This window comes from Poecilia mexicana, unplaced genomic scaffold (assembly GCF_051168715.1).
Source record: "Poecilia mexicana isolate PSO_F unplaced genomic scaffold, ASM5116871v1 scaffold_9, whole genome shotgun sequence".
In the NCBI taxonomy this organism is placed as follows: Eukaryota; Metazoa; Chordata; class Actinopteri; order Cyprinodontiformes; family Poeciliidae; genus Poecilia; species Poecilia mexicana.
Genome location: NW_028263378.1, coordinates 33843639 through 33869019, shown reverse-complemented (window position 1 = coordinate 33869019; position 25381 = coordinate 33843639). Strand labels below are relative to the sequence as shown.

Below are 25381 nucleotides of genomic sequence, written 5' to 3'. Positions count from 1 at the left end.
GTTTCCAGGGATAACAGTTTTTCTCAGGAAATTCAAATGAACTGTTCTCATCTCTGAAAAGAAATGAATCTTTTTCGACACATAGTAAATATTTTTTGTGAAGACCAAAGATTATCATCAGATTGCTTAAGTGCTTGTTAAATATAAGAAACTGTTTGATTTATTAATTATAAGAAGATGCAAATAAACAAATAATTAAGTATCCGTTTAAATAAGAAAAATATTTTATTGTCTAAACTGCAATAAGAGCATTCCTTTAGTGAATGTCTCATCATTTGGAGCAAAGGCTGCAGCTAAAAACACTTCTAACATCAACATGTGAAGAGCTCAACACTTTCATCAGCACAGTATAGTTCTGACCTGGGGATGATGCAAAAGATGCTGAGTAGGAGATTTTTGTTTTTAATTAAATTTGAACTAGATGAAGCTAAAACAGCCATTTGAAGAGTTTTGGGTGGAAAATATTTAAGTAATTGCTCATTTTAAATACAAAATCTTTTGGCTTCCTTCCTTAGGTCTGAATGAACTGTTCTTTAAGCAAATGGCCTTTTGTTGAGTCTATGCTTAAGTTAATAAATAATAGATTGCTGAACTAGCTGATGACTTTCCGGTAATTGATTTTTTTTATTTTTTTTACCTTTTTTGACCCAGTTTTAATTTCTTAATTTGGACTTTATTCCAGAACCATTAGACTGCATTAGTATAAAATAATGTTATCTGGTCCTGCTCTCAGTCGGAGCCTTCACTGACTCATGTTGAGATTTCACCCACCTGTTGTTCCCACACAGAATGGGCTGCAGTCCTGCCCACAGCTGAACAAACGCTGAGAACTGAGAGTGAGGATTCTCCTCCCCCTCCTTCTTCCCTCCGCCCTCTGCCCCCTCCTCTCCGTCTTCTCTGGGAACATCTGTTGTGTTGATGCTCCATGTGGTGGTGTTCAGAGGCCACGTTCCGTTGCTCGTGGATACTGGGTTTTGCCCGGCACATGCTCCTTTGGGGAGCAGGCGAGCCAGTCCAGACAGCAGGTCCACGTCCTTCAGGAGCCTCTCCACATCAGCCAGGTCCTTCAGCAGGGCACCCAGCTGGGACTGGGACAGGGGGGCCACAGGGCCGGCCTGCTCCACATGAAGCTACAGAGTCACACTTTGGTCACTTAAAATAACATTTAAAAACCAATACAATGTTTTTTTTTCCTTGGAGGAGAATTACTTTGTTCCGTTACTTTTAACATGATGCAAAAATCTATATTATTCATCTGTTACATTTAAATTGTTTTGTAAGGGTTTCTTTTACTCAATAAAATCAGGACAATCAGGGATTGCAGACTGATTTCTTCAGCCATTCCATAAGCCTGTCACTTTCTTAAATAAAACTGTGTGTCACACAAAAACATTGATTTGTGGACTGAGCATCTATTGAGGTCAGAAAACTCCAAAGCATTTCCCTTCACACAAACAGAAAACAGAGCAGCTTTTTATCCAGACAGCAAGATGTTTCCTCTTTGCTTTACAGAAACGGCCACCTGCTGCCTTCTGTACACAAAGCTATTAAGTCCCAGATAGCACACCATGGTAATTCAACGTTGAATTATAGTCAGAATGGTTGAGGTCAACAACTGACGATGGATCAACCATCAAATAATCATCCAGTTCTTGCCAGTTAACCAATGATGAGAAGATGTCATTGAATCCATGTTGTTTTGTGGTTGAATTCTATTGTTTGAAATGCCAACATCTAATCCAGTGTTTTTCCAACACTGGCCTCAGGCACACTGACCTGCAGGTTTTAGGTATTTCCCTAAGTCAGCACACAGGATTTCAATTGATGGCTGATTAACAGGGTTTTGCAGAATTGAAAACAGGCAGATAGGTTTGACTTATGGACCAGGGTTGGGAAAAACTGAAAATCAATTTTGAATTAAAATATGCTGTTTGTCACAACCCTACCCACATCTACCCTCCCTTTTCTCCCCTCCCCCCCTTTGCCACTGCCTCCTTGTACTCCTCCCCAACCTCCCCTCCTTTTCATCCTTCCCCCGCCCTCCATTTTTTAATCCTGCCCACCACTTTAGGCCAAAGTATGAAATCCTATGAGATTTTGTGGGATTTCAGTTTTTGAAAGTAGGACGGGGCTGATTGTTTGGGCTGGGAGGGCATGTGGTGGACAAGGATGTTGAGGACTGGCTGCTGCAGGTGGGCTTTAAATCACTTGTTCTTTATTATGATGTGCTTACTGATTTACTTACATGTGCCTCTATTCTACAACAGCTGACTCAGATGATTGTATGACCTTCTGCACTCATCAAGAACTGCAGAAGACTGTTAATCACCCACAGATTCAATCCAGGTGTGACAGAAGAGAAACACCTGAAACATGTAAGGCAGGTGAGGAGAAACCTGGTAACGACTGATTCAGTCTGTTGATTCTTGGATTGGTATCAGCATATGGACATTTTTGAATGAATTTAATCAATTGTTTATTTGGACATGTTTGTGGTTAATGGAAGTTTGAACCTGTTATTTAATGAAAGTTTATCCTGTAAATATTGTAAATAATTTTTCCAGCTGCAGTACAAATCACCTTTTGCTCTATTTTTCTGTTTCTGTGTTAAATCAACCCTGGTCCTCCTTGAGTTTTTATCTTTAGATCTTGTGATAAACACTTATTTATTTTTTAAATATTGATCGCCTCATTTTAACATGAGTTCAGCATCATAAATGCTATGCTATGCTGCAGCTTGATGGGTAAATGTAATATATGTCAACTAACATTAAGACAAATATTAATGAATATTCATTAGCATGTACTTAATAGCTTAACTGAGTGTACATGGAGAACTGTATAGTTTTTGTTCTCAGACCTATAACCAGTACACTATTTAATATTTCAATGACTTTCAAAATTTTTGAAATGTTTATCATCTTTCTATCCGGCGCCTTTCTCACTCTTAAATTTGTTTTTCAGCCCCTGCTCTGCAATTTGACCCAAAGCTGGCTGTCGAGGAAACTGTCATGAAGTGGCTTCATTATGCGCCAGAACAGGAGGAAGGCATCAAGGTACCAAAGTGACGCCAACCAGAGTCAAACTTGTGTTACTCCAACTTGTACTGTTTCCCTGGTTCATACAGTACAAAGCTTAACCTCATGGACTCTGTTCTTCCATGGACAATAGACTGTTCTGACAGTCAAAATATGTTTACAGATCTATCCCTGTTTTCTTAAGTAATGTAATATTAGTACCATGTTATTTTTGAAGCTTGTGTACACACGTCGTTGGAAATAAGATGATAAATTATCTTATCTATGTAAGATAATTATGAACGAAATAATACCCATGATCTTCCAATAAAATTGTTTAACACCAGTTGTGGTGGCCATTTATGTAATGTTTGCAACTTGTAATTTCTACTAATTTAGTTTTCTACTTTTGGAAGTTTAGAATTTATTTAAGTTAAGTTTAGATCCACAATCTGTAGTTAATTTGTATATTTGAATTGATTATGTTGGTAATTGGTTAGACCCTCCCATTAATTTAAGTAATTAAAACACACCGGGTCCTGAGTGGAGGGATGGTTTGGCAAATGTTTGGTGTGTGGATGGGAGGTTTTGTAAATGATTTTTTGACCACTTTCATTTTCACTTTTCACCTTTTGTACTTGAAACGTCATATTAGGTTTACTTTCATTTTTGACTAAGTTGTAGGACATTTTTGGTAATTATTTTGTCGCTATTTTTACAAGAAATAAAGAATATATTTTTTCAAACAAATAAAAGGAAGTGCGTTCAAATCAAAAACCACCTGTTAACACCCACGGCCTTGGTTGGAATATAGTTTTTTTTTTGGAGACGAGAAGGCCGCAACACCAGTGAAGAAACCTTTAATGGTATGTTATGATGTAGACCTGTCAGACCAAAAAATGTACATGAATCAATATTAATATAACTAACATAAAATGAACCAAAATGTGTATGTAGCTCTACATTCAGATGATGGTTGAATCAACACTGATATAGTGTAAATTATGGTTGAAACCCTAACGCTGATTCAACATGGAAGTCACCGACCACTTTCAATTTCGTTTCAATGTCAGGCTTCTACGTGGATTAAATGTTTCTGCCTAACGTTCTGTCACTCATATTTTGCTATCTGGGGCGTCTTATATTGTAACATTAGATGCTAATATATTTTAATTCACAGAAACATGTAATTGTCAGATTCTGTAAACTGACTAAATCTTCATTCAGTTCAGTTTGTTAGAATAGAAAAGCATTCATTTAATTCCATGTGACCAAATCAGTCCAGTTCTAACAGACAGGAAGTACCTGGTCAGCGACACTTTGAGTGTTGATCTGCTCTTGAAGCTCCTTGCTCAGCTGTCTGAAGCGCTCGGACCTTTGACCCTCCTCTCGGCTGCACATTAGGCTGTGATATGCCTGCAGTGCAGGCTGTTGCTTCTCAGGAACCAGCAGAATCTTTCTGAGCTGAATGTCGCCTCGCTCCCCACAGGTCAGGAACTTCAGCATGGATCCAGTCAAGAGAACTCCCTGGAAAAACATTTGATCTGCTAGCAGGTAATGTAGAAAATAATCACACATCAGCTCTCCTGTTTCTGTGTGGATCTGCTCTGTCATGCATGCTCTGCATGAGGGATTGCTGTAAAGTCAATGACAACGCAAGTGATTGCTGCTGCTAATTTATTTAAGAAAAGGTAGAAACCATTGATTACATATTTGGAACTGACATTATAGCGTGTAAATCATTTTGTTTACCTGTCAATATCAAGACATAAGTTCTGTGAGGTATAGTTTCCCTTTATCTAATTTATTATTATTATTTTATTGTTGAAATATGGGAACAAAGCGACAGAGAAGCCCAGTTCTGTTACTCATCTACCCACATAATTTAATTTTTAGCAGTAAAGAAATTATTTTTGGTAAAAGCTCTGCCTGAGTTAACATCAGAATGGTATGGAGAAACTGTTAGAAATACCTGGTCTCACCTCTAGGTGAATGAGGGAAATGCATGAGAAAAGATGAGCATACCTCCAGCTCCTGGATCCCCTGAAGCTGCTCGGCCCGGCTGCCAGAGGCGGCCGACAGGCCCAGCGCCCAGGATACGATCTGGACCACAGCCTTCCTGTTTGCTGCTCTGCCTGGATGTTCCCCTCCATCCATACTCTCAACACCACCCAGCAGCTTCTCCTGCAGCACCAGGTGATGGAGAGGTGCTCATGAAAAGCATGCATTGTTGAGGTTTATTTCACTCTGGCATGTAATACGAAAGAATTAAAAATGAAAAACTCTTCATCATGGTCAGAGGAAAAATTATTCTCAAGTCCCTTCAGTGAAGCGATACGAAGCAGCTAAGACTGCTGTTCTCCCATAAGCTGGACCTTGATGATGTGATACTCACCTTAATCTGCAGAAGCTTGTCTGCAGGTTTCTTACTCAGGATTTTTGGTCCATGAATCCAGCTGGTTGGCCCTCCACTGTCTCTGAGGGAACTATCAAAGATCAGACTGTAGACCTAAAGCAGCCATACAGAGAGCAAGAATGATTTGTACTGAAGATGGCAGCAACTCTTCAGTTATTCATCTTTATTATGGATGGATGGCGTAACTGCCATCAAATCAGAACAATAAAAATCACATATCAGTAATCAATAAGGATATTCCTTCACAAAATAAAAGAAACATTTGATTCCCTTAATTTTTTCTGGCAGCAGCTGTCGACTGAAGATGTTCTAGTGCTTCATAGAACTTTTAACGCCATGCCCTGCAAGGTTCTCAGATGCTTTGGAAGAGAGACAAGACAACAGCATCACACATCCTCCAACAGGTGGAGGTTCATACTCCACCTGCTACATCAGTGGTGCTGAGCTGCTCTTCCACATATTCAGCTTTGTCTCACCAGTGTTTGGTCCAGCCAAGAGGCTGAGAGAAATGGCTCTCTGTGTCACTTCATATTTAATCCCCAAAGAAATAGAAAGTCATAGATTACCAACGAGAAGTTCCTATAAATTTTGATCAATTTAAAAAAAGTATGATTTAAATTAGGAACACTCTAGGTTACATTTAATTTAAAGGACACCAGAAAGCCTATCACTGACTGTTTTGTTAAAACATTTATTTCTTCACATGAATTTTTTTCCTCACAGAATAAATATAATCAAATTAGAGTTTGAGTTTTTATTGCAGATTTTGACACTCCATTTTCAGGCTTTTTGGTTCTAATAAATGCCACATGCTATGCAGCTCTAATCATAATGCTGAACCATTTCAGCTGATTGGGATTAAAATATAGTTTTATCATCTGAAGGAGAAATCCCACAGTATTAAAATGACTAACTTTGTTTCTAAAATTTCTACTTCACACACGTTCCAGACACTGTAAATGTTCCACTCACTATGTAAAGAGTGCAACCTTTCCACAGACAGACTTTTTAAATGTAAAAGTTTAGAAAACTGCCACAGAGCAGCAGGCAGAGCCCAACAGGAAGTGAACCTGCAGCTGAAGGTTGGAAATTTGCTCTTGGGTCATTCAAGTCAAGTATTCTAAAAAGAAAATGACAGATGCTAATCTTAATTAAAACAGACAGTTCCCTTTTTTTGTAGTATCCCTCTTCAACATATATTAATAAACATGGTTCATATTTTCTATCAATCGATCAAATATATTTGTATAGCACATTTCAGCAGCAAGGTATTTCAAAGAGCTTTACATCATAAACACAAAGTTATGCAACATAGAATCGACAATCAAAATATTACATTAAGTCAAGTGCCATCATTAAATTCATAATACTGTTAACAGGAGCCACGGATGGATTGTAAAGGTGCAGGATAATGACCACTCCAGGAAGGAATAATGCTGATCTTCTTTTAATGACGATAACCGAACCGGAGTACAACTGGATAGTTTATGTGCTCTAACGCCGATGCAGACGAACTTTACAGGTCCAGAGTCAGCGAGCATCAAGAACTAAAAACAAAAACATTCCCCCAGAACACACAACCGCTGCAAGCAGAATTCTATTAACGAAGTAAATTAGCTGTAACGCACTTAAACTCAGATCAGCCTAGTTAGTATGGGAAATAATGCAGAGATAAGCAGATGCTTACAAGTACTACAATATGTTTCAAATACAACTCCAAACTGGTGGGTTTTTAGTCGAGATGTAAAGGAACTCAGTGTTTCAGCTGTTTCACAGTTTTCTGGAAGTTTGTTCCAGATTTGAGGTGCATAGAAGCTGAATGCTGCTTCTCCATGTTTGGTTCTGGTTCTGGGGATGCAGAGCAGAACCAGAACCTGAGGGGTCTGGAAGGTTGATACAACAGCAGCAGATCTTTAATGATTTACAAACTAACAGTATTTTAAAGTCTGTTCTCTGAGCTACAGGGTGTCAGTGAAGGACTTTAAAACTGGGGTGATGTTTTCTATCTTCTTGGTTTTAGTCAGAACAGCAGCAGCAGCGTTCTGGATCAGCTGCAGCTGGATGATTGATGTTTTCAGTCAGACCTGTGAAGATGCTGCTGGAGGAATCAATGTGACTAAAGATAAACATGGATGAGTTTCTCTAGATGCTGAGACATTAGTCCTCTAGTCCTGGAGATATTCTTCAGGTGATAGAAGGCCGACTGCTTATGGTAGCTGATCTAATTTCCTGTTATAACCTGATCTAGTGGGAGCATATAAATATTGAATAAGAGGGGTCCTATGACTGAACCATGGGGTACACCACATGTGACCTCTGACCTCTTTGATGAGAAGCTGTTTCCAATTGAAACAAAGAAATCCCTGTTGTTTATGTAACAATTGGGTTGAGTTCTGGACCAGAGAGTCCGACCCAACTCTCCAGTTGATTCAGTAATATGTCGTGGTCAACAGGGTCAAAAGCTGCACTGAGGTCTAACAGAACCAGCACTGTGGTTCTCCCACCATCTGTGTTTATATGGATATCATTGAACACTTTGATTAGGCCAGTCTCTGTGCTGTGGTGAGATCAGAAACCAGACTGGAAGGAGTGAAAGCGGTTGGTTATCATTAGGAAGCCATTTAACTGTTAAAGCAGCTTTTTCAATAACTTTGCTGATGAATGGGAGGTCAGAGGTCAGCCTGTGATTCTGTAGTACTGATTTGTCCAGATTGCTCTTTTTTATCAATGGTTTGATAAATGCTGTTGTCAAAGCCTGGGGGAAAACACCTGATGAGAGCAAAGAGTTTACTATTTGGATCAGATCATTAATGACAGGCAGGAACTTCTTAAAGAAATATGTGGGTAGGACATCAAGACAGCAGGAACTGGAGCTTAATTGATTTAAAATTTCTCCTAGGCTTTTAGTGTTAAGTAGTTTAAATTGGGTCATTTTTCCTGTATTTGTTTTTTTTTGGGCACAGCATAGGTACCGGCTTTAGGGTGGATGTGCAGAGTAATCCTCTGATTCTTTTGGATTTTATCTCAAAAGAAGCTGGAAAATTGGTTGCAGGCTGTATTAGATTGAAATTCAGTCAAAAATGTCATAGGAGGGTTTGTGAGCCTGTCAAGTGTTGCAAATAAAGCTCAAGCATCCTAGCTTATATATGGCATCCATGTTTCAGCTGTTTATTCCATCATGGCTTCTTTATCTGATGTTTTCCTCTGCACCATTGGTTGGTTACAGAAAGATTTCATAATAAAGAACTTTCCCATGAAACCTAACTAGATAAAATGAACTGCAATAAACAAACATCAAAATTTCAGTTATTTGGAGTGGAATGTTAGCACGCTTATGCTTGGACAATATTTTAAATCATGTCATGTGTTTGTTCAGATGAAACCATCCTGATCCAATCCTGCGTGATATTCCAGTTACAGATGAACAGAAGGAAGTTCCAGAGGTCATGAGTATGCAGTTACCTGGTATCAGTGTGATGCAGTAACACTGACTCACCTCTTGGAGGTTCACTGAGCTGTTGAGCAGCGTGCTTGCTGTGGAGTTGGAGAGGGAAAGATTCCTGACCAAGAACTGCTGGAAACCTTCCTGGTTCTTCAACACAGCAGCCAGTGGGAAGCCTTCACACACACCCCAACACACATGTTAAAGCTGAGCTTCCTGTACAAGTTATTAATAAGCACTGGTATATGGCATTTTTAAACTAATGTGTTCAATAGGACAGACAGGTCATGTTTGATCCATTTCTGTCTTCTGTCTACATTCTTTATGAGGAAAGTTTTCTCCCATTATTTGAGCGCACACATTTTCAGTTTTAAAGCAGGATTACATGCCTTTCTTCTCAAAACTTTTAATACTTTTGCTTACATTACATTTTCTCCTCGTGCTCTTGCAGAACTCTTTGCTTGCCTTTGGAACAAAAATGCACTGTCGCCTGTCAACCTCTTAGCCAATATAATGAAAGTGTTGTACTGGTTTTCCTTCTAGTGGGTGTGTGGCTAGAACGAAAGTAACTTCTAGATTGGCTACTATCAATTGTAGTAACCTGCGCCACCCACTGGATGTAGGGAGAAACAACAACCGCAGCTTTCTGCTCCATGTTACACTAAATATCCACCAGCAGTGTGCTGCTGATCACCAACAGCCTTTTGATCAACCATGTTACATCATAGTATGTATGGATGGATGTATGGATGTATGGATGTATGGATGTATGGATGGATGGATGGATGGATGCGTCAACCCTTGAACCCATTGGGGGTTTCATCTTCAGTGAGGGATGCCATCAGGCTGAAGCAGGAGTCCTGTCAGGCCTTTTTGACCTGTGGGACCCCAGAAGCAGCTGATGGGTACAGGCAGTCCAAATGGCATGAGGCTCGGGAGGTTGTTGAGGCAAAAACTCGGGTGTGGGAGGAGTTCGGACAGGCCATGGAGAAAGACTTCAGCATGGCTTTGAGGTGATTCTGGTCCACCATCTGGCATCTTAGGAGAGGGAAGCAGTGCAGCACCAACACTGTTTATAGTGATACACTCTTAAGTCTCCCTGGTATGGTCTATTCAGGGGTCCTGGAGAGGAGGGTCCGTCGGATTCAGGAAGAGCAGTGTGGTTTTCGTCCTGGTCATGGAACACTGGATCAGACCCAGGACACACCGGAGGGACTATTTTTCTCGGCTGGCCTGGGAACGCCTTAGGATTTCCCCAGATGGGCTGGCCCAAGAGGCTGGGGAGAGGAAGTCTGGATAAGTCTGGATAAGATACCCGACCCTGGATAAGCGGAAGAAGATGGATGGAGCAGAAAGCTGAGGTTGTTGTTTCTCCCTACAACAATAGTCAGTAGCCACACTCCCCCTTACACAGGTACACCCTCTAGAAGGAAACAAACGCACCCAGTACAACACTTTCACTCCAATGGCTGAGTTTGCCAGGTGATTGTGCATTTTTGTTTCAAAAACAAGCAGGAGGTTTTGTAAGCGATCAGAGTTCTCCAAGAGCACAAGAACAAAAGGCTTGAGTATAAACATACACGTTTTGAGAAGAAAGACATGAAGTCCTGCTTTCAAAATGAAAATGTAAGCAAAGTATTAAAAGTTTTGAGAACAAAAGACATGTAATCCTGCTTTTAGACTTAAAATGTGTGCTCTCGCATTACTGCTGAAAAATCCCCCATAACTCTGAGCCTCAGCTCTCCTGGAGGTTTCTTTCCATTAGTGACTTGATATAATCTGCTGGGTTTCCTTAGAAAGAAGATGCATTTTATCTATTTTAATTATAAACTCAACTTGACTGAGTTGATTGATAATCAGAATAATTTGGAACATAATTGAAATGCTTTTCTTTTTGCAAAGGGCCTTGAGATGATGTGTTGTGAAATGCTGCTATAGAAATAAACTGAATAGAATTGAATTTAGAGAATAGAGAACTGACTGAGATTATGTTTCACCATTACAGAACATGATTTTAATGAATGTTAAGATACAAAGACTAGACAGATCAATTTTAATACATATTACGTGTTTATAGTTTTTACATTTCTAGCTAAGTAGTTGTCCATAATGTACTGAAAGGTCTCTGCATTAACTCAAATGCTGCTTTAAAAGCCACATTTAGTCTGTTCTGCTCAGACAGTTTATAATGACATGATGTGATTCATTTAATCTGATCTAATCAGTCAACTGGGATTGCCCTTGAACCATAACATAGGGTTATGTTAGAGGTCAGATGTCAGAGGTCTGTAGGGTTTTCAGACGTGTAGAAACAGCAATTTTTGACATCTTCAAAGTATTATTACTTTTTAGGACAGATATTTGTTTTTACTTGGAATGTATGAACTCAGTGACTTCATACTTTCACTAATGTGAAAGTATGAAGTCACTGAGTTCAACCAAGTAAAGAGATGGCAAATTAGGCTTTGGCTAGATAACCTTTGTACAAAACAACAATGGTTGCTTTGTTTTATCATGCAACATTGATTACTGTGCTGTCCTTGATTAAATAAACTTAAATAACTAAACCTAGTGAGTAACAGTGGTTATTTTATTTTATTTTTGTCCTTGTGTTTGTCTTTGTCCTGAACAAAGGGATTACTAGAGCTCCAGCTGCTATTCTGCTGTGTATAGACTTTAGATAAATGGTACTGATGTTTACACAGTTAATTTGCTAATTTTAGTTCTTCTGACAAACACCGGATATGTCCAATATGCTTGTATCATATTGAATATGAGGGCCAGAGGTAAGGCAAAGGCAGCAGGTGAAAATCAGTCTGTTCCTTCAGGGAAGAAAACTCCAAGAAGATTATCAATCAGCTGGATCAGTCTGGTGGCCACATCTGGTGTCTGAACAGCTGGACCTGTTAGTGTGGTTTGGTGAGCTTAGTTACCATGCTCCGTGTGAAGCTGAGGGAATCTGGAGTAAACACCACCACAGGTAAAAACCACCTACTATTGTGGTTACACATTGAGTCATGAGATTCAGCAACATCAACAGTAATGATATCCGAGTCACCAAGACAACATCAGTCACACGGAGAAGCTGGATTTCCAGCTGACTAGCCAGTTAGAAACAAAAACCTATTTTTTTCTGGTCAGTGAATGCACCATACCTAAGAGTTAGACTGAGGACCATGTGGTTGTTAGCTCTAGCTGAGAAAGCAGAGGACGTCTCTTAGCACAGGGGATGGAGTGACTACGGGTTAGAGCCCAGATGTGACTGAAGGCTGAATGCATTCCAGCAAATCTGTTTTCTTTAATCCTTTTGACTTTTGTCATGGAACATACTGGACTGACTGACAGCTGCTAAACACTACATGGCTCTAGTGTTTAGAAGATGTGGGGAGCTGCTCAGTTCCAATATGCAAATCAAACAGTAAGGTTCACATAGACCAGACTGGATTTCCTGCTTTCCATTAGATTAATCTGTGCAGAGAGCTGCTGATGTGGAGGAGACTGGTCTTTACTTAGACTTGCTCGATATGACCAAAAGTCCCAGTTTGTGATGTAATATTACATGATATGGGTTTCACCTTACAGTTATTGAGCTTCTTATCAATAAATGATTTTGAGAAAAGGGCTGCCAACACCTTTTTTTAAACAATGAAAGCCTAATTTTGCTGCCTTGGGTGAAGAATATATAACTGTCATAAACATCTCAATGAGCAATGAAACACCCAAAGGATAGATTGTGTCTGGGCTCCACTTCTGGATCCAGCTCTGTCTGTCAGTGGGAGGCGTGAGTATTGGTTCTGAGGGCAGAGCTCTGTGAAAACACCTGGACCTGTTCCAGCAGAAGGAATCCCGTCCTGGAGGGGAAAGAAGGAAGCTTGTTATTGGTAAAAGTGAAGCTGAAGTGAGTCAGACCTTGGCTGCTGCTGTTGAAGCCATAGTCGGGCGGTAAAGGTGCAGCGCTGAGGCTCTCCAGGTGCTGCTGCAGGGTCTCCAGATCCTGACCCAAACCTGGTCTGTCAGATGTGAAAAGGCGGTTCTGTTCAACCACTTCACTGATTCGCTCCAGCAGCTGAGTCACTCTGGAACCAGATGGATATGAAACATGGTCAGGTCCTGGTTCCAATCAAACGTGGCAGTTTACAGTCTATCCCCATCATGATATTCTTCACTTCTCCTGTGTCTTGTTAATGTAATTACTTTGACCAGTCCCTCCAGGATTTCACAATTGTTTTTATGATTATTTGCAATCAAAATCACTCATCTTGCAGAGCTATTCAAGAAATATTTGCAAAGAATTTTGCAGTAATTTTCCCCCACTCATGGAGAACAATGGGATTCTGATGTGCTTATGTTTAAGGGTAAATATGACTTTTTGTTACTTGCCATATTGATCACGGATTAGAAATTGACATCAAGTTAGGATTGAGGCAACAGTACAGTGGAATTAAGAAAAACAGCCACCAGCAGGTGGGAGCCATCAGTCACTTAAACATGATGACTTTTTCAAGTCATCAAGGTCATGATTTTTATTTTTCACAAAAAAATCATGACCTTTTTTGTGGAAAATCTGCAACAAAGGCACATTAGTGTGAAAAATGCAGGAGACTGTTAATTTAGCAAGAATTTCCACAACTGCGAAAAAAAATGCTTTGAGTCAAAAACAAAAACATGAATGAAGTAAAAAAATGTGCAAACTAAGAACGCAAAGTGTTACATGTCTTCACTGAAAAGAAGAGCAACCTACTAAGGCATTTACATTTATGTCTGAACATCAGCAGACATCACAGAACCCAACTTTAACATTTCATCGTTTTCTGATGTTCAACCATTCGTGCAGCACATGGGCGCTCCAGGAACCCTGGGCTTTATACTAACCTGATAATGAGTCAACTAGAAGGTCACTGCTGTTTGTACTGGATGGAAAATAGCCAGTACAAACAGCATTGGATGTTTTCTCACTGGCTTTCATGTCCAGTGTTGTATCTAGGGCTGGAACTAAGGAGTATTTTAGTATTTGATTATTCTATCAATCATTCTGATGATTAATGGATAAAAAAATTGGCACATTCTGCAGATTTTTCAAGTAAGCATTTAAGCCGATTTTAGACAATATTAGCAATGCACTAAAACGCAAATAAAGAATTCAATTCCTTTTTAAATCAGAAAATTTATATTTTATTTCCTAAGATGCAATTCATTTAGTGAAGCTTGATCATTTGGAGCAAAGGCTGCATTTGCAACTAAAAACACTTGTAACTTCAACATGTGAAGAGCTCCAAGCCTTTCTGCAGCACTGAATTATTAGGTGATTACTTTGGGACTAACTGATTAATTATTGGATATCAAAAGGTACTTAATAGCAGATTTATTTATCCTTTTTTTATTTTTCCTTACAGAATTTGAACCAGGTAAAGCTAAAACTGCTGCTTGAGTTCTGGGTAGAACACACAAAGAAGGTTTTTCATTTTAAATGTTTATGTTGGCTTCATTACTGCTTTGACTGTGTTGCTCTTTCAGCAAATGACCTGTTTATGTGTGTGTGACACCAATTAATGATCAATTACCAATTCAATAATCAATTAATCACAATTTATCTGATTAATCGCTTCAATCCTAGTTTTGTCACACAGCCACCTGTGTGATGAAACCAAGCAGCAAATCAACAACATTTTCTATCCAGATTTAAATCCTATTAGAATTTCACCTTTTCAAGGGCAATTCATTTAACGAGAACTTGGATTATATCATGGTGGTATTTAACAGCTGATCAGTTCACTTTTGGTCTAAGCTTTTCTGATAGTGGTACTTAATGCTAAAAAAACAATCAAACACAAAGTGACACAAGAACGTTTAAGAGTAAATCCTGTGCTCCGTTCTACTCACGTAGAATTCTTGTATTGCAGGAATCCAAACTCATCCCTCTGTCCATCTGGGCACAGCGACTGCATGATGGGAATGATGCCGGCTGAGGTGAGCGGCGCTGCACTGTAAAAAGCTTGGTGGAAGAAAAAGAAGCAGAAAAAAGATGGAGGAATAAAAAGCAGGAAAAGCCAGAGATAAAGGAAGAAGTAGTAAGAGTGGTAGACAAGGAAGAGGTGATCAGAGTTAGAAAAAGATCAAGTAAAACTGGTCATATCGTGAAATGATGGATTAGACAGTAATGAAAAAACATAAAGTTTCTGTGGTTGTGTTAGAAAGAAGGAAGTGGTGAGAGAGGCTCCTGCATGTCAGCGCTGCATTTAGACACTATTTCTTATTCAACATAAACTGCCTCCATTTCTCAGGAACATTGGATGAAGCAGTTCCCAGCAGGTCAAAGCCCTTGAAATTTCACTTCTTGCCAATAGGTACCATGTTTCCATGGCAACTGTGATGGTTTCTTGTGAACAAGCATCCTTTTTATCTGACCACAAAAACACTTTTATTGTTCCCCAGGTCACTCGTCCGTCTCATCTACATGAGCTACCCAGAACTTTGATAGAAATGGGAAATCTGCTGCTGCACATAGAGCGACGCAGAGGCAGCTTTGGATGGAAGAAAGCAAAAAGCAGAAGTGAAGACCATCTGTATCCCTGGAAAGATGTGAAAAGAGCAAAGGTCTCTTCCTGAGCTTCTTCAATAAACTTTCTACTGACTTTAGGTCTGCAGATTCAATGGTGTCTGGTGAACCATTTCTGTATTGATTTTTCATGCACGTTAGATCATTATCCAGCTGACAGCCTCAAAAACGACCTGTTTTCGGTTGACCAAACTCTTACTTTAAAAGCTCATACTACTTAAAAGTGGTGCTGAGAGCCACATTTAGAACAATAAGGGCTCATTGGCTGGAGCTGCCAGATCCCAAAGAAAAGGAATTTACTTATGCAGATTACAGTACATTATAGGTAGACCTACAACAAAACATCCCAATGTGGAGGTGACTCCACATTGGTCCCAAAAAGATGTATTTTAAATGTTGCTTATATCAATAAAAATGTAACCATTTTAAAACATTTATATAAGGTGCAATGTCTGCTGTTAAACATGCATCATTCATAACTCTGAGCCCTGGACTGCTGTCCTTCACACTGGCGGCGTTCGGGGCCATATGGAAGGGAAACTGGCCCCCAGCATCACACTGAGCTTTGGAGAGGTTTCACCTGCCTTACCGTCACTAATAAAATGGGTTTCTGTTTTATATAACATGAGCACAAAGTTATGGAAAACTCATAAACTTAATAGAAATGTTGATCAAAACTAATAAAGTTACACATAATAACAAATAAATCCCTCAATCACATAATAAATCTTTCACCCAGGACACAAACTGTTTGTACCGCTACCATCAGGGAAACGGTACAGACACACAGTTCACAATCATGTAGCTAAAAAACAGCTTTTTCTCCAAGAGCTGTGAAATCAGACTCACTCTTATGCAGCTCCATCAGGACTGATTAAGACTTCATTTATTTATCACGCCAATTTCATTAGGTTCTAGAAACATGACTAATAAAAATCTTATGTCTTATGTCATTTTGTTAAAGGTTCACACCATTGTACCATCTACCATGTTTACTTTACAACAAAACTATTATCTCCACGTTTTCCAGGCTGATTAAATGTATGCTAACTAATGGTTGGATTTTTGCATAAGCTGCTGCAATATATAAAGCATGGCTTTTCACACATCTACTTAACATCCCACTCGACATGGCGATACTGCATGTTACGAAGTTAACCTTTCTACAGCCGATCTTTTAGTTAAAGGAATAGGAGGAATCTAAATAAAATGTAATTTTACACACACAAAAAAGAAAAACTTTTAACCAGAAGAAATTGCAGAAACTATCAGCAAGCTGACATGAGTGTCCTCTTTGACCATCCAGGAGGGAATTCAGGATAAGTACAGAAAATAAATCCATCATCAGTAGAATAGAAAGACATTATGAGGTTTTCATCCTGCTGAGTGGAACAGAGTTAAACAGACTGGAGAAGAGGAAGCACACCACAGGATGGTACCAGAGCCAGCGCTGCTCCATCAAAACACACTGCTGCTTTAAACAGTCACATCAAAGTTACTATTTAGAAAAGTGATGGAGAATATGATGTTCAACAAATGTTCTCAGAGAGGAAGTTTAGTGGCCAGCAGGTTTTTAGACCTAGTTGGTGGTCTTGTTTCTGGACACAAAGTTTATTCTACGTTTAGATGACTCAAACCATTCATGATGATAACACAACAACAACTGGACAGTTAAAGCTGCCAGTTGGTGCATCTTTCTTGTAGTGTGGTGAAGTTTTCTGAGCTCCTCCATGAACCTCATCACTTTAGACTTCCTCCATGTAGGGCTGCACTCTGATCTTTTACATAAGTAGTGGAAAGCAGGAACATGCAGTGTGAGATGAGGAAGTTCATGGACTGGCTCCGTTACCATCCTGACATCGAGACTCAGAGGGACCTGCAGTAATCAGAACTGCTGCAGTCGGTCATTCAGCAAGCACAGACCAGCTTAAAGGCAAGACTTGTTTATAAGTCATCACATAAAAAACAGCTTCTGCTGTTTTAAAGCATGAGAAAACATTTACTCAGTTGGAGCAACAGTCTACTCTTGTACAGAAAAATGAAATGAAAACAGCAGTTACATAAAATATTGATTGTTTTCATAGTGTTTAAAGTTACTTCTGTGTCTGATTTATCAGCCTGATCCCAGATCCTTCACAGGAATAAAGGCGTCTGTATCACAAAGGAAACATCTGGAGCAAAAACAACAAATGAATCACGACAAGTGTTTTAGAAGATTGTATGATTCTATTGCAAGTGATGAGTTGGAGGTCTTCTCCCTCGTCAGAGAGCTTCCAGTGCTAAACTTGAACAGTTTGGTGTTTCTCCACTGATAGCAGGGCTGCCGTCACTGGCTGAATCAACCAGGTTCATGGAGACCCACAACCAATCAAAATGTTTTTAAAACTTTTTAGTATCGCCCCTGAAACCTCTGAGCCTCAACATTCTCAAAAAGTTGGATTATCTGTGGAATGACATGAGCTCCCCGTCTCTTCAGATCAGAGCTGAAGTAGGTCGATGTGTCACACAAAGCAGCAGCAGCCGGATCCGTCAGCCAGTTCCTGAGTCAATTATTAAACACTGCTGGTCTCAAATCATCAGGTGAGTGTACCGATTCTCACTCCAATCCCACTGAGACTGGCACTGCTGTTGGTGGGAAGTCCCTGATTGCCATCCGGTTGCTCAGGCTGGAATCAGTTCCAACTGTCTGAGTTTAGACTAGAAAATCCTCCTTGACTCTCTGAGGCTAAACTGAAATGTCACACAAAGTTTGGACTTCTGTTGCTACTTTAAACCTTCTAACTCACAAACAACATTTTTTTATGTTGCACTATAGACAAAAGCTTGCTGTGTTGCTGAATGACCGTTTTTGTAAATTCAAGGTTAAACAACATTTAGTTCAAAGATACACAATGAGATAAAGTCACACAGGCAGAGGAGGACAGCACATCCTGATTTATGTGTCGTCACCAGGGACAGTTTTCTGTTCATAACACACTTACACACTGCTCCGTCCAACAGGTTGAGAACATGCATCATGCACAGGAACGAAAAGAACCATGGACAGACAGAGAGAAACAAAGGAAGAACAGCAGACAGAAGGCAGAGGGAAGATGAGAGAACAAAAACAAAGGCGCATCAACTGGATGCGACCGTTCAATCGGTGCAAGCAACAGGGGGCGCTGTAGGGAACCAAAGCTAAAAAGAATCCAGTAAGGATTGATCTGAACAAAACTAAACTACTGCATAGGATGGTGACAAGATATGTCACATCACTAAATGACATACAACTGAAACCAGAAATGTAGCTACATTGACTTAAAAGACACAGACCCCTTTTTTCTCATTGCTTGAGGGTAATTCAGACCAAACTTCTCTATATCAAAAGAAATCAGCCAAAATATCAGGAGGAGAACTGAAGGGCTGCACCAGTCTGACTCATCCTTAGGAACAATTTCCAGATGTCTGACAGTGAAGGATCCGTCAGGAGGAATGGACCAGAATTCCAGAAAATTAATGGCAAAAACTCAAAAGGTTTGGTCCAAGTCATACAGTTCAAAGGCAGTGCTATGCTGAGGAAGTGTATCTAAACTTCTGATTTTGAAGATATTCATAAATAATTGCTGCATGTTATCTAATTAGTGTAGCATTTAGCAGATACTAATAATTTTGGTCATTTTAACTGATCTAAACGGTTTCATTTCAGACAGGGAGAAAAGGGCATATGTAAACTTCTGGTTTCAACTGCAAGCAAACAATGAAAAGATCAAATAAAAGACATGTTGAGACAACAATGTCCTTACAGAACACATGCAAAATACAACCAAACAGCAATATAGCTCAGTATAAAGGTAGAGTAAAAACCTACAAGTAAAACTGTTGTCTGCACAGTTACTCACACACACACACACACGCATACAAAGAGACCACTCTAACTGAAGTAAAAAGCAGAGCTGGACAGGTCAGAGCAGCAAACACTCTGTAGTCCCCCTACTGGAAGAAGAAAGAAGCAGCTTGCAGGTTGTTGACAGTGAGTCAGAGCAGGACACAGAGCAAATAGAGTCTCATTTCATCAGTCTGATGATGTCTGTAAGTTCTGAAATATCAATGACCTTAAAGAAGTAACTGCTGCTTGCCATCAATCTGAAAAGTTTATAAAACCGTCAAAACAATTTGAAATCCAGAATTCGTTGCCAAAACGAATAGAAGGTAAAAACCTTGGAGACAGCTGCTGTTGTTGTGGGCTGGGATTGGGTTGGTTTGGATAGTTTCTTTACCTTAATCAATAAAATCAAACATTGAAAACTACTTTTGCCATTTGTTCTGCTTGTCCTTGTCAGACATGAACATTTAAGTCCATTAAGAAAGCAAAAACAAAAGAAATCTATCAGGGGGAAAAACATTTTCATAGCACTATGCAGTCCTAAATGACAGACATTAAGTAGGATAATATGAAAAAAGCTAAGCAGAACTCCACTTCTAAATGCAGACACAGCTTCTCATGAGCAGAATATCTCATTAAAATTTAGCAAAATCAGAAGTCACTGCTTCTTCTATTCTGGATAAAAGTGGGCAGGATGCAACATTCTCTTACAACAAGACTTACAGTCAAAGTGAAGTAACAAGGTCTGGGACTTTCACATGTCCATTTTGATTAATTACATTGATTTTAATGTGTTAAAAGTTTTGAGGCAATTAATCACTTTTTTTGGTATTCACACATTTCTGATTAACTGTAAATGTAATGCACAACCAGCATCTGCAAACAGCAGCGATGGATGACTAAGCTGATTCTGTTGGCCTTCATTCTGCTTCAAAAAGTCCTCTGTTGGGACGACTATCGTCGTGTTCAAGTTGTGCTAAAAGGAGTTAATCTGTCAGTGAAGCTATCGCAGCCTGAAACAGCGTCATCTTTTCTTATTAAAACGCGATGAATTGTGATTAATTATTTACAAGTCATGCAATTATTTTTATTAAAAATTTTAAAATAGCTACATAAGTGTGCAGAGCCTATTTTATTGATGTATAGATTTTTTATTCAAATCCAATTATTTAATTACACACCCTGCAATTAACTCAATTAAAAACTTTAATCAGAGTCCAACCAGTAGGAATGAGCCAACAACACGTCTCAAACTGGTTACTGGTCACACTGCTACAGTCAAAGAATCTCTGTTGACACATCACATGTGATCATTTCATATAGAAACAACGTCAACTAAAACTTTTACATCATGTCCACTGTCAAAACAAAGACCTTCAAAGGCACTGGCATTTTGATGATTGCTCTTCTAAAGAAATTGGAATTTAATCAAATTGTTAATTAAAAACAAGATTTTTTTTTTTTTAAATATTGACAGAAACTAACTATTCAAGGGCCAGAAGATGCACCCGCAGGACAAATCTGAGTCTAGAAAAAGCGTTGCCATAACTACAGAAGTTATTCTAATTTAGTAATAAACTACTGGGACAGGCAATTTAGAAACTATTCTGAGAAATTCCTCACTATCTCGACACCCCAATTCTGAAAAATGTCTTCTTTCCTTTTTAAATATATATAGAATGTTTATTTAGCAAATAACTATAAAAAGGCAGAATGTGCCGTTTAAAGCATTCCAGGTGTGGCGCTGAGTCAGCACTAAGGACTGGGATGAAAATGGAAATCATTTGGGGTTTTATAGAACTTCCCACCCTTGGCTTGGACGTCTTCCTCCATATTAAACATGGAGGATTTGTCCTTGGGTACAGGTGAGCTTTCCTGGACAACAAACTACTGCTCTTGTACAAAGCTTTGGAAGTCGCACATAAAGGAGAGCTGAGGAGTCTCTTTCCAGATATCTGTGTGAGCCTCACAAACTTTTAGAGGATGCACATGAACACAGAGTTTACTGCAGTCTCCATCCTGCATACCTTCCTTGACGGGGATCGCTGGTTTCTTCTGCCTCAGACCCAGGAGGATGAAGAAGAGGACTAGTGGGATGAAAATTTCAAATGCCAGCACCCACTGCAGAGGAGAAAAGACAGGAGATGAGAACCTTACTGAGTATCTGCAGTAAGGGCAGGTCTGAGTTCAGCTCATTGCTCATATGAGATAAAACAGGAGGAACAAGAAACATTCCTGTGCTAAACTCAAAGTGTGACCTTTTTCTTGTCCTCTCTCTTTTCATTATAACAGATAGAAAAAAATACTGCAAGTACCTAAGAAAAAATTAATCTCTTAAGTGGAGACAGAGCAGGATGCCAGAGCTGGCTGCAGAAATGCCAACAATAGGAACCAATCCAGAGGCTAACCCCAAACCCAACCCGTTAGATCATGAGATTTAACATTTTTGGAAACCAGGTTGCTGTGTATTGCAGACTTCTGCCAAGGTCCCTCTTGAAAATGAGATCTAGATCTCAATAGAGTTTACCTGGTTGAATAAAGGAAATTTAAATAAATAAATAAAAATAAACAGGATAACTCTGGAACCAACACTATTTCTGGTCATAGAAACTTCAGCTCACGTCAACATGAACTCACACAAACCTGGAACTTTCCAGATGTGTTTCAACTGCACACAGACATTCAGTTAATCCTCAACGTCATTTCTCCACTTCACTCTCCAAGAACTGGAGAAAAGTGGAGCATGACACCAGAGTCACATGAGGACACTGACCGCTGTGCCTGACCCTGAACAGGGCTCTCTTGTTACATTGTTCATCCAGAGCTGTGACAACTATAAAGTCTTTTTGTCTCTGCTTTCAGCACCCGCTAGAGAACACACACACGCACGCACACACACACACACACACACACACACACACACACACACACACACAAGAGAAAGCCATAAACCAACAATTGTCTCTTGACAAGTAACCACTGACAACCAAACCTGAATGATTCAAATACATTCAAAAGATTACAGCACATAGTGCAAGCTGCAGCAATACACAGACACACCAACTCAGAATATCGTGAAAAACTTCAAGAGTTTTTGTCCCTCATTAAAGAAAATTAAATATATAACGTATATAGAGTCTACACAGAGTGGAAGATTTCAAGCTTTTATTTCTTGTAATTTTAATGATTAGATTTCATAAATCATGTCTCTAAAATTTGAACGTTGTAAAAAAATAAATAAAAATAAGTAAAGATACCTTATTCATAGAAAGTTGAGCGGAAGGGAAAAGTGTGGTAGGAAAAGATGCACCAGCAACAGGAAGAACTGAATCATTTGGGAAAGCTTCACAAGGTGTCAGAGCACAGAGAGACACCCCAACCATGGAAGACACATGTTGCTCATGTCCAGAGACTGAGGAACAAGTGGATCTCCTCCATGCCACGCTACACTTATGCAGTAGTTCATGCAAAAGGAGGCCCAAACCAATACTAACTGCATTTAAATTAACTTACTTTTGAGTTATAGACATTTGTCGGGAGTATGACCAGTGTCAGAGTCTGGTCCGCATTATCAGCAGTAAGTTGGGCTCATTAGAGATGGGGTGAGAAGCTCAGTTATCCGGACTCAGATTAGAGCTGCTGCTCCTTCACAGGACATGAGAGAGGAGCCAGTTGAGATGGTTCAGGCATATGGTTAGGATGCCTCCTGGACCCCTCCCTGGTGAACTGTTCTGAGGAGAAGACCCAGAACACGCTGGAGGGACTATATCACTTGGCTGGCCTGGGAACGCCTTGGATTTCCCCCAGAGGGAAGTCTGGGCATCCCTACTTAGGCTGCTACCCCTACGACCCGACCCTGGATAAGTGGAAGGAAAGTAAGATGTATAGATTGATGGATGGATGGATAGATGGACATTTGTCTATAAAAATTAATCTTGTTTTATTGATCTTATGTAATATTCTAATTATCTCCTACAGTAAATTTTGGATTTCCATTATCTGTAAGCTCTAATGATCAAAACTGCAAAAAAGAGAAAAAAATAAAAATAGACTTGAAATATTCCATTATGTGTAAAAATATTACTTTTTCATAAATGTTCATTTTTGGAGCTGTTTTAGATAAATGTTGGTTTTAGATTTATTTGAATAAAACCAAGAACGTGTCGGCATTGAATAGAACTGCTGGCTTCAGTGAAATTCCTGTACTGATTTTAATCTCAATAAGAAAACAGCATGAAAGCAGCTGATTCTGCAGATACACATTTACATGTTAGAGGTCATGTTGCCTGGAGGCCTGGGACACTGGATGTCATTAACTAATGCCTTGAATTATTCATGGCTTCACTATATTGACAGTGAATATGTTCCCTCATATTGAAAGTACCATAACACAACAGATGCTGGTAGCAGTTTGCTTGACTTTAAAATCTGATCTGCTCCTGTTCTTTCAGGACCATCTCCCGGCAAACAGTGTCAGCTTTCTGTAGTCAATGCTGCTTCTACCAGAACACTACATACTCTTACCATGAACCTGAATGTCACAATATTTCTGGGACTGTATTGTTTCATATTAAATATTCTTTATCCAGGGTGGAATGCTTCTGCAGCAGTGTTTCACTTGAAACTTGTACACAACTGGCTGTTTTAAGGGAAACACACTGATACCAAACAAACCAATAAAACATTTGCCATTTTTAGGCATTACTGATGTTGCATAATTCAATTCAGTTTATTTACGTAGCACCATCCACAACACACATTTACAAAAAAAGTTAATTTAATCCACTTATACAGACAAATCCCATGTCCAGTGCATACATTCTAGTTGGACTAAGTTACCAAGCACTGCAGTCATATTAGGTTTGCTGCTTAAAAAACCCCAGCAGATTGTATGGAGCTGCTGACTTGCATCACACGCTCATTCTGGACGAGCGTGGACGACAGTAGACAGACTTGCATTGCGTCATTGATTTTACACTAATCTCTCAAATAGGTCATGCATGTAGTGACATTGGAGCGGAAAAACGCCCCCTTAACAGGAATAAATACAAATATAGCTTTTGCATTTATGGATACTGCAGTGTGGCTACACAAGGTTTTTGTGTTCGAGTTCCTTCAGGTTGTTACAAACCCTCCAAAGTACAAATTTCTGATTCGTGTTTCTCTTTGGTTCCATATTCCATTTATTGAATCTTTGTTCTGACGTTATGAATCTTCATATGACCAGAGAAAACACTAGAAACACAGCCAAGCTTTACATTTCAACATCACAAAAATCTGTTTACTTGTTCAGTTATAGTCCAATCCTCTTCCGGTGGCTGAACTCAGATTCTCGTGTTTTATGAAAAGTGTCATGAATTCTAGACATTTTCTACAAGGGACCAAAAAAAATCATATTTAATTATTTAAAGATCCAGTTAAAAACCATTAATGGACCTTCTTTGCAATAGAAGAACTCACTAAACTTGCAATTTAAGAATAAATATGTATGTATATAAATATTCATGCATGTTTTATATGCGACTGCAGCTTCATTACAGTCAGGCTTCATAATGCATTTATTGCCTGTGTAATCATTCTGAAGACATGAGTTTTACCTTTCCAAACTGTCCTTTCACAACCATAAAACTAGTGAATCTGGAGTTTTTTTTCCCACTAATATTGAAACCACTGAACTTTTTTCCACCAGACAGAGCCACTCTGTCCTCAGGTATAGGGTACACATAGCTGACAATAACAATAAGGCTGAGCACCTAAAAGTGTCATCAAGCTATAGCACCAGCTATAGAGAGAAAGAGTCCCATCCCAGTCCAGGGACTGTAGAGGAGAGGCTGCTGGCTGCAACACCACAGGTACTATATGCAGCACAATCACAAGGCAGGATGGGGAAAAAGGCTGTTTAGTTATAAACTGAGAATGAAGGGATAATATCTATTTGCACCAATTCCATATCAAGACCAGAGAAGAATGCTGCACAATTGTGACAAAAACACTAATCTGGGTAGCTCTTGCAAAATAAAGCTGTATTTCCTTCAGCCGACTGGCTGCAATGTTGTCACCATGAGATGCCTTGAGACCTAAATTCTGA

The 25381-nt window shown here is 39.3% G+C and overlaps 1 protein-coding gene and 1 long non-coding RNA gene across 3 annotated transcripts in view; one reads left to right on the top strand and one right to left on the bottom strand.

Moving 5' to 3' along the window:
• abca2 (ATP binding cassette subfamily A member 2) overlaps nt 1-25381 on the bottom strand; it is a 142322-nt gene that overhangs the window by 84658 nt on the left and 32283 nt on the right. For both annotated transcript variants that reach the window (XM_088009186.1, XM_088009187.1), the window contains exons 2-9: nt 21321-21414; nt 14756-14867; nt 12785-12951; nt 8930-9051; nt 5413-5526; nt 5043-5201; nt 4323-4544; nt 772-1130 (exon numbers count right to left, since the gene is read on the bottom strand). In XM_088009186.1, coding sequence (XP_087865312.1) covers nt 772-1130; nt 4323-4544; nt 5043-5201; nt 5413-5526; nt 8930-9051; nt 12785-12951; nt 14756-14867; nt 21321-21414 — 1349 coding nt within the window. The remainder of the gene's footprint in view (nt 1-771; nt 1131-4322; nt 4545-5042; nt 5202-5412; nt 5527-8929; nt 9052-12784; nt 12952-14755; nt 14868-21320; nt 21415-25381) is intronic.
• Nucleotides 3199-15464, top strand: LOC148157804 (uncharacterized). The gene is made up of 4 exons (XR_015764352.1): nt 3199-3883; nt 4507-4571; nt 14776-14842; nt 15308-15464. It is a non-coding gene; the product is annotated as an uncharacterized LOC148157804 (long non-coding RNA).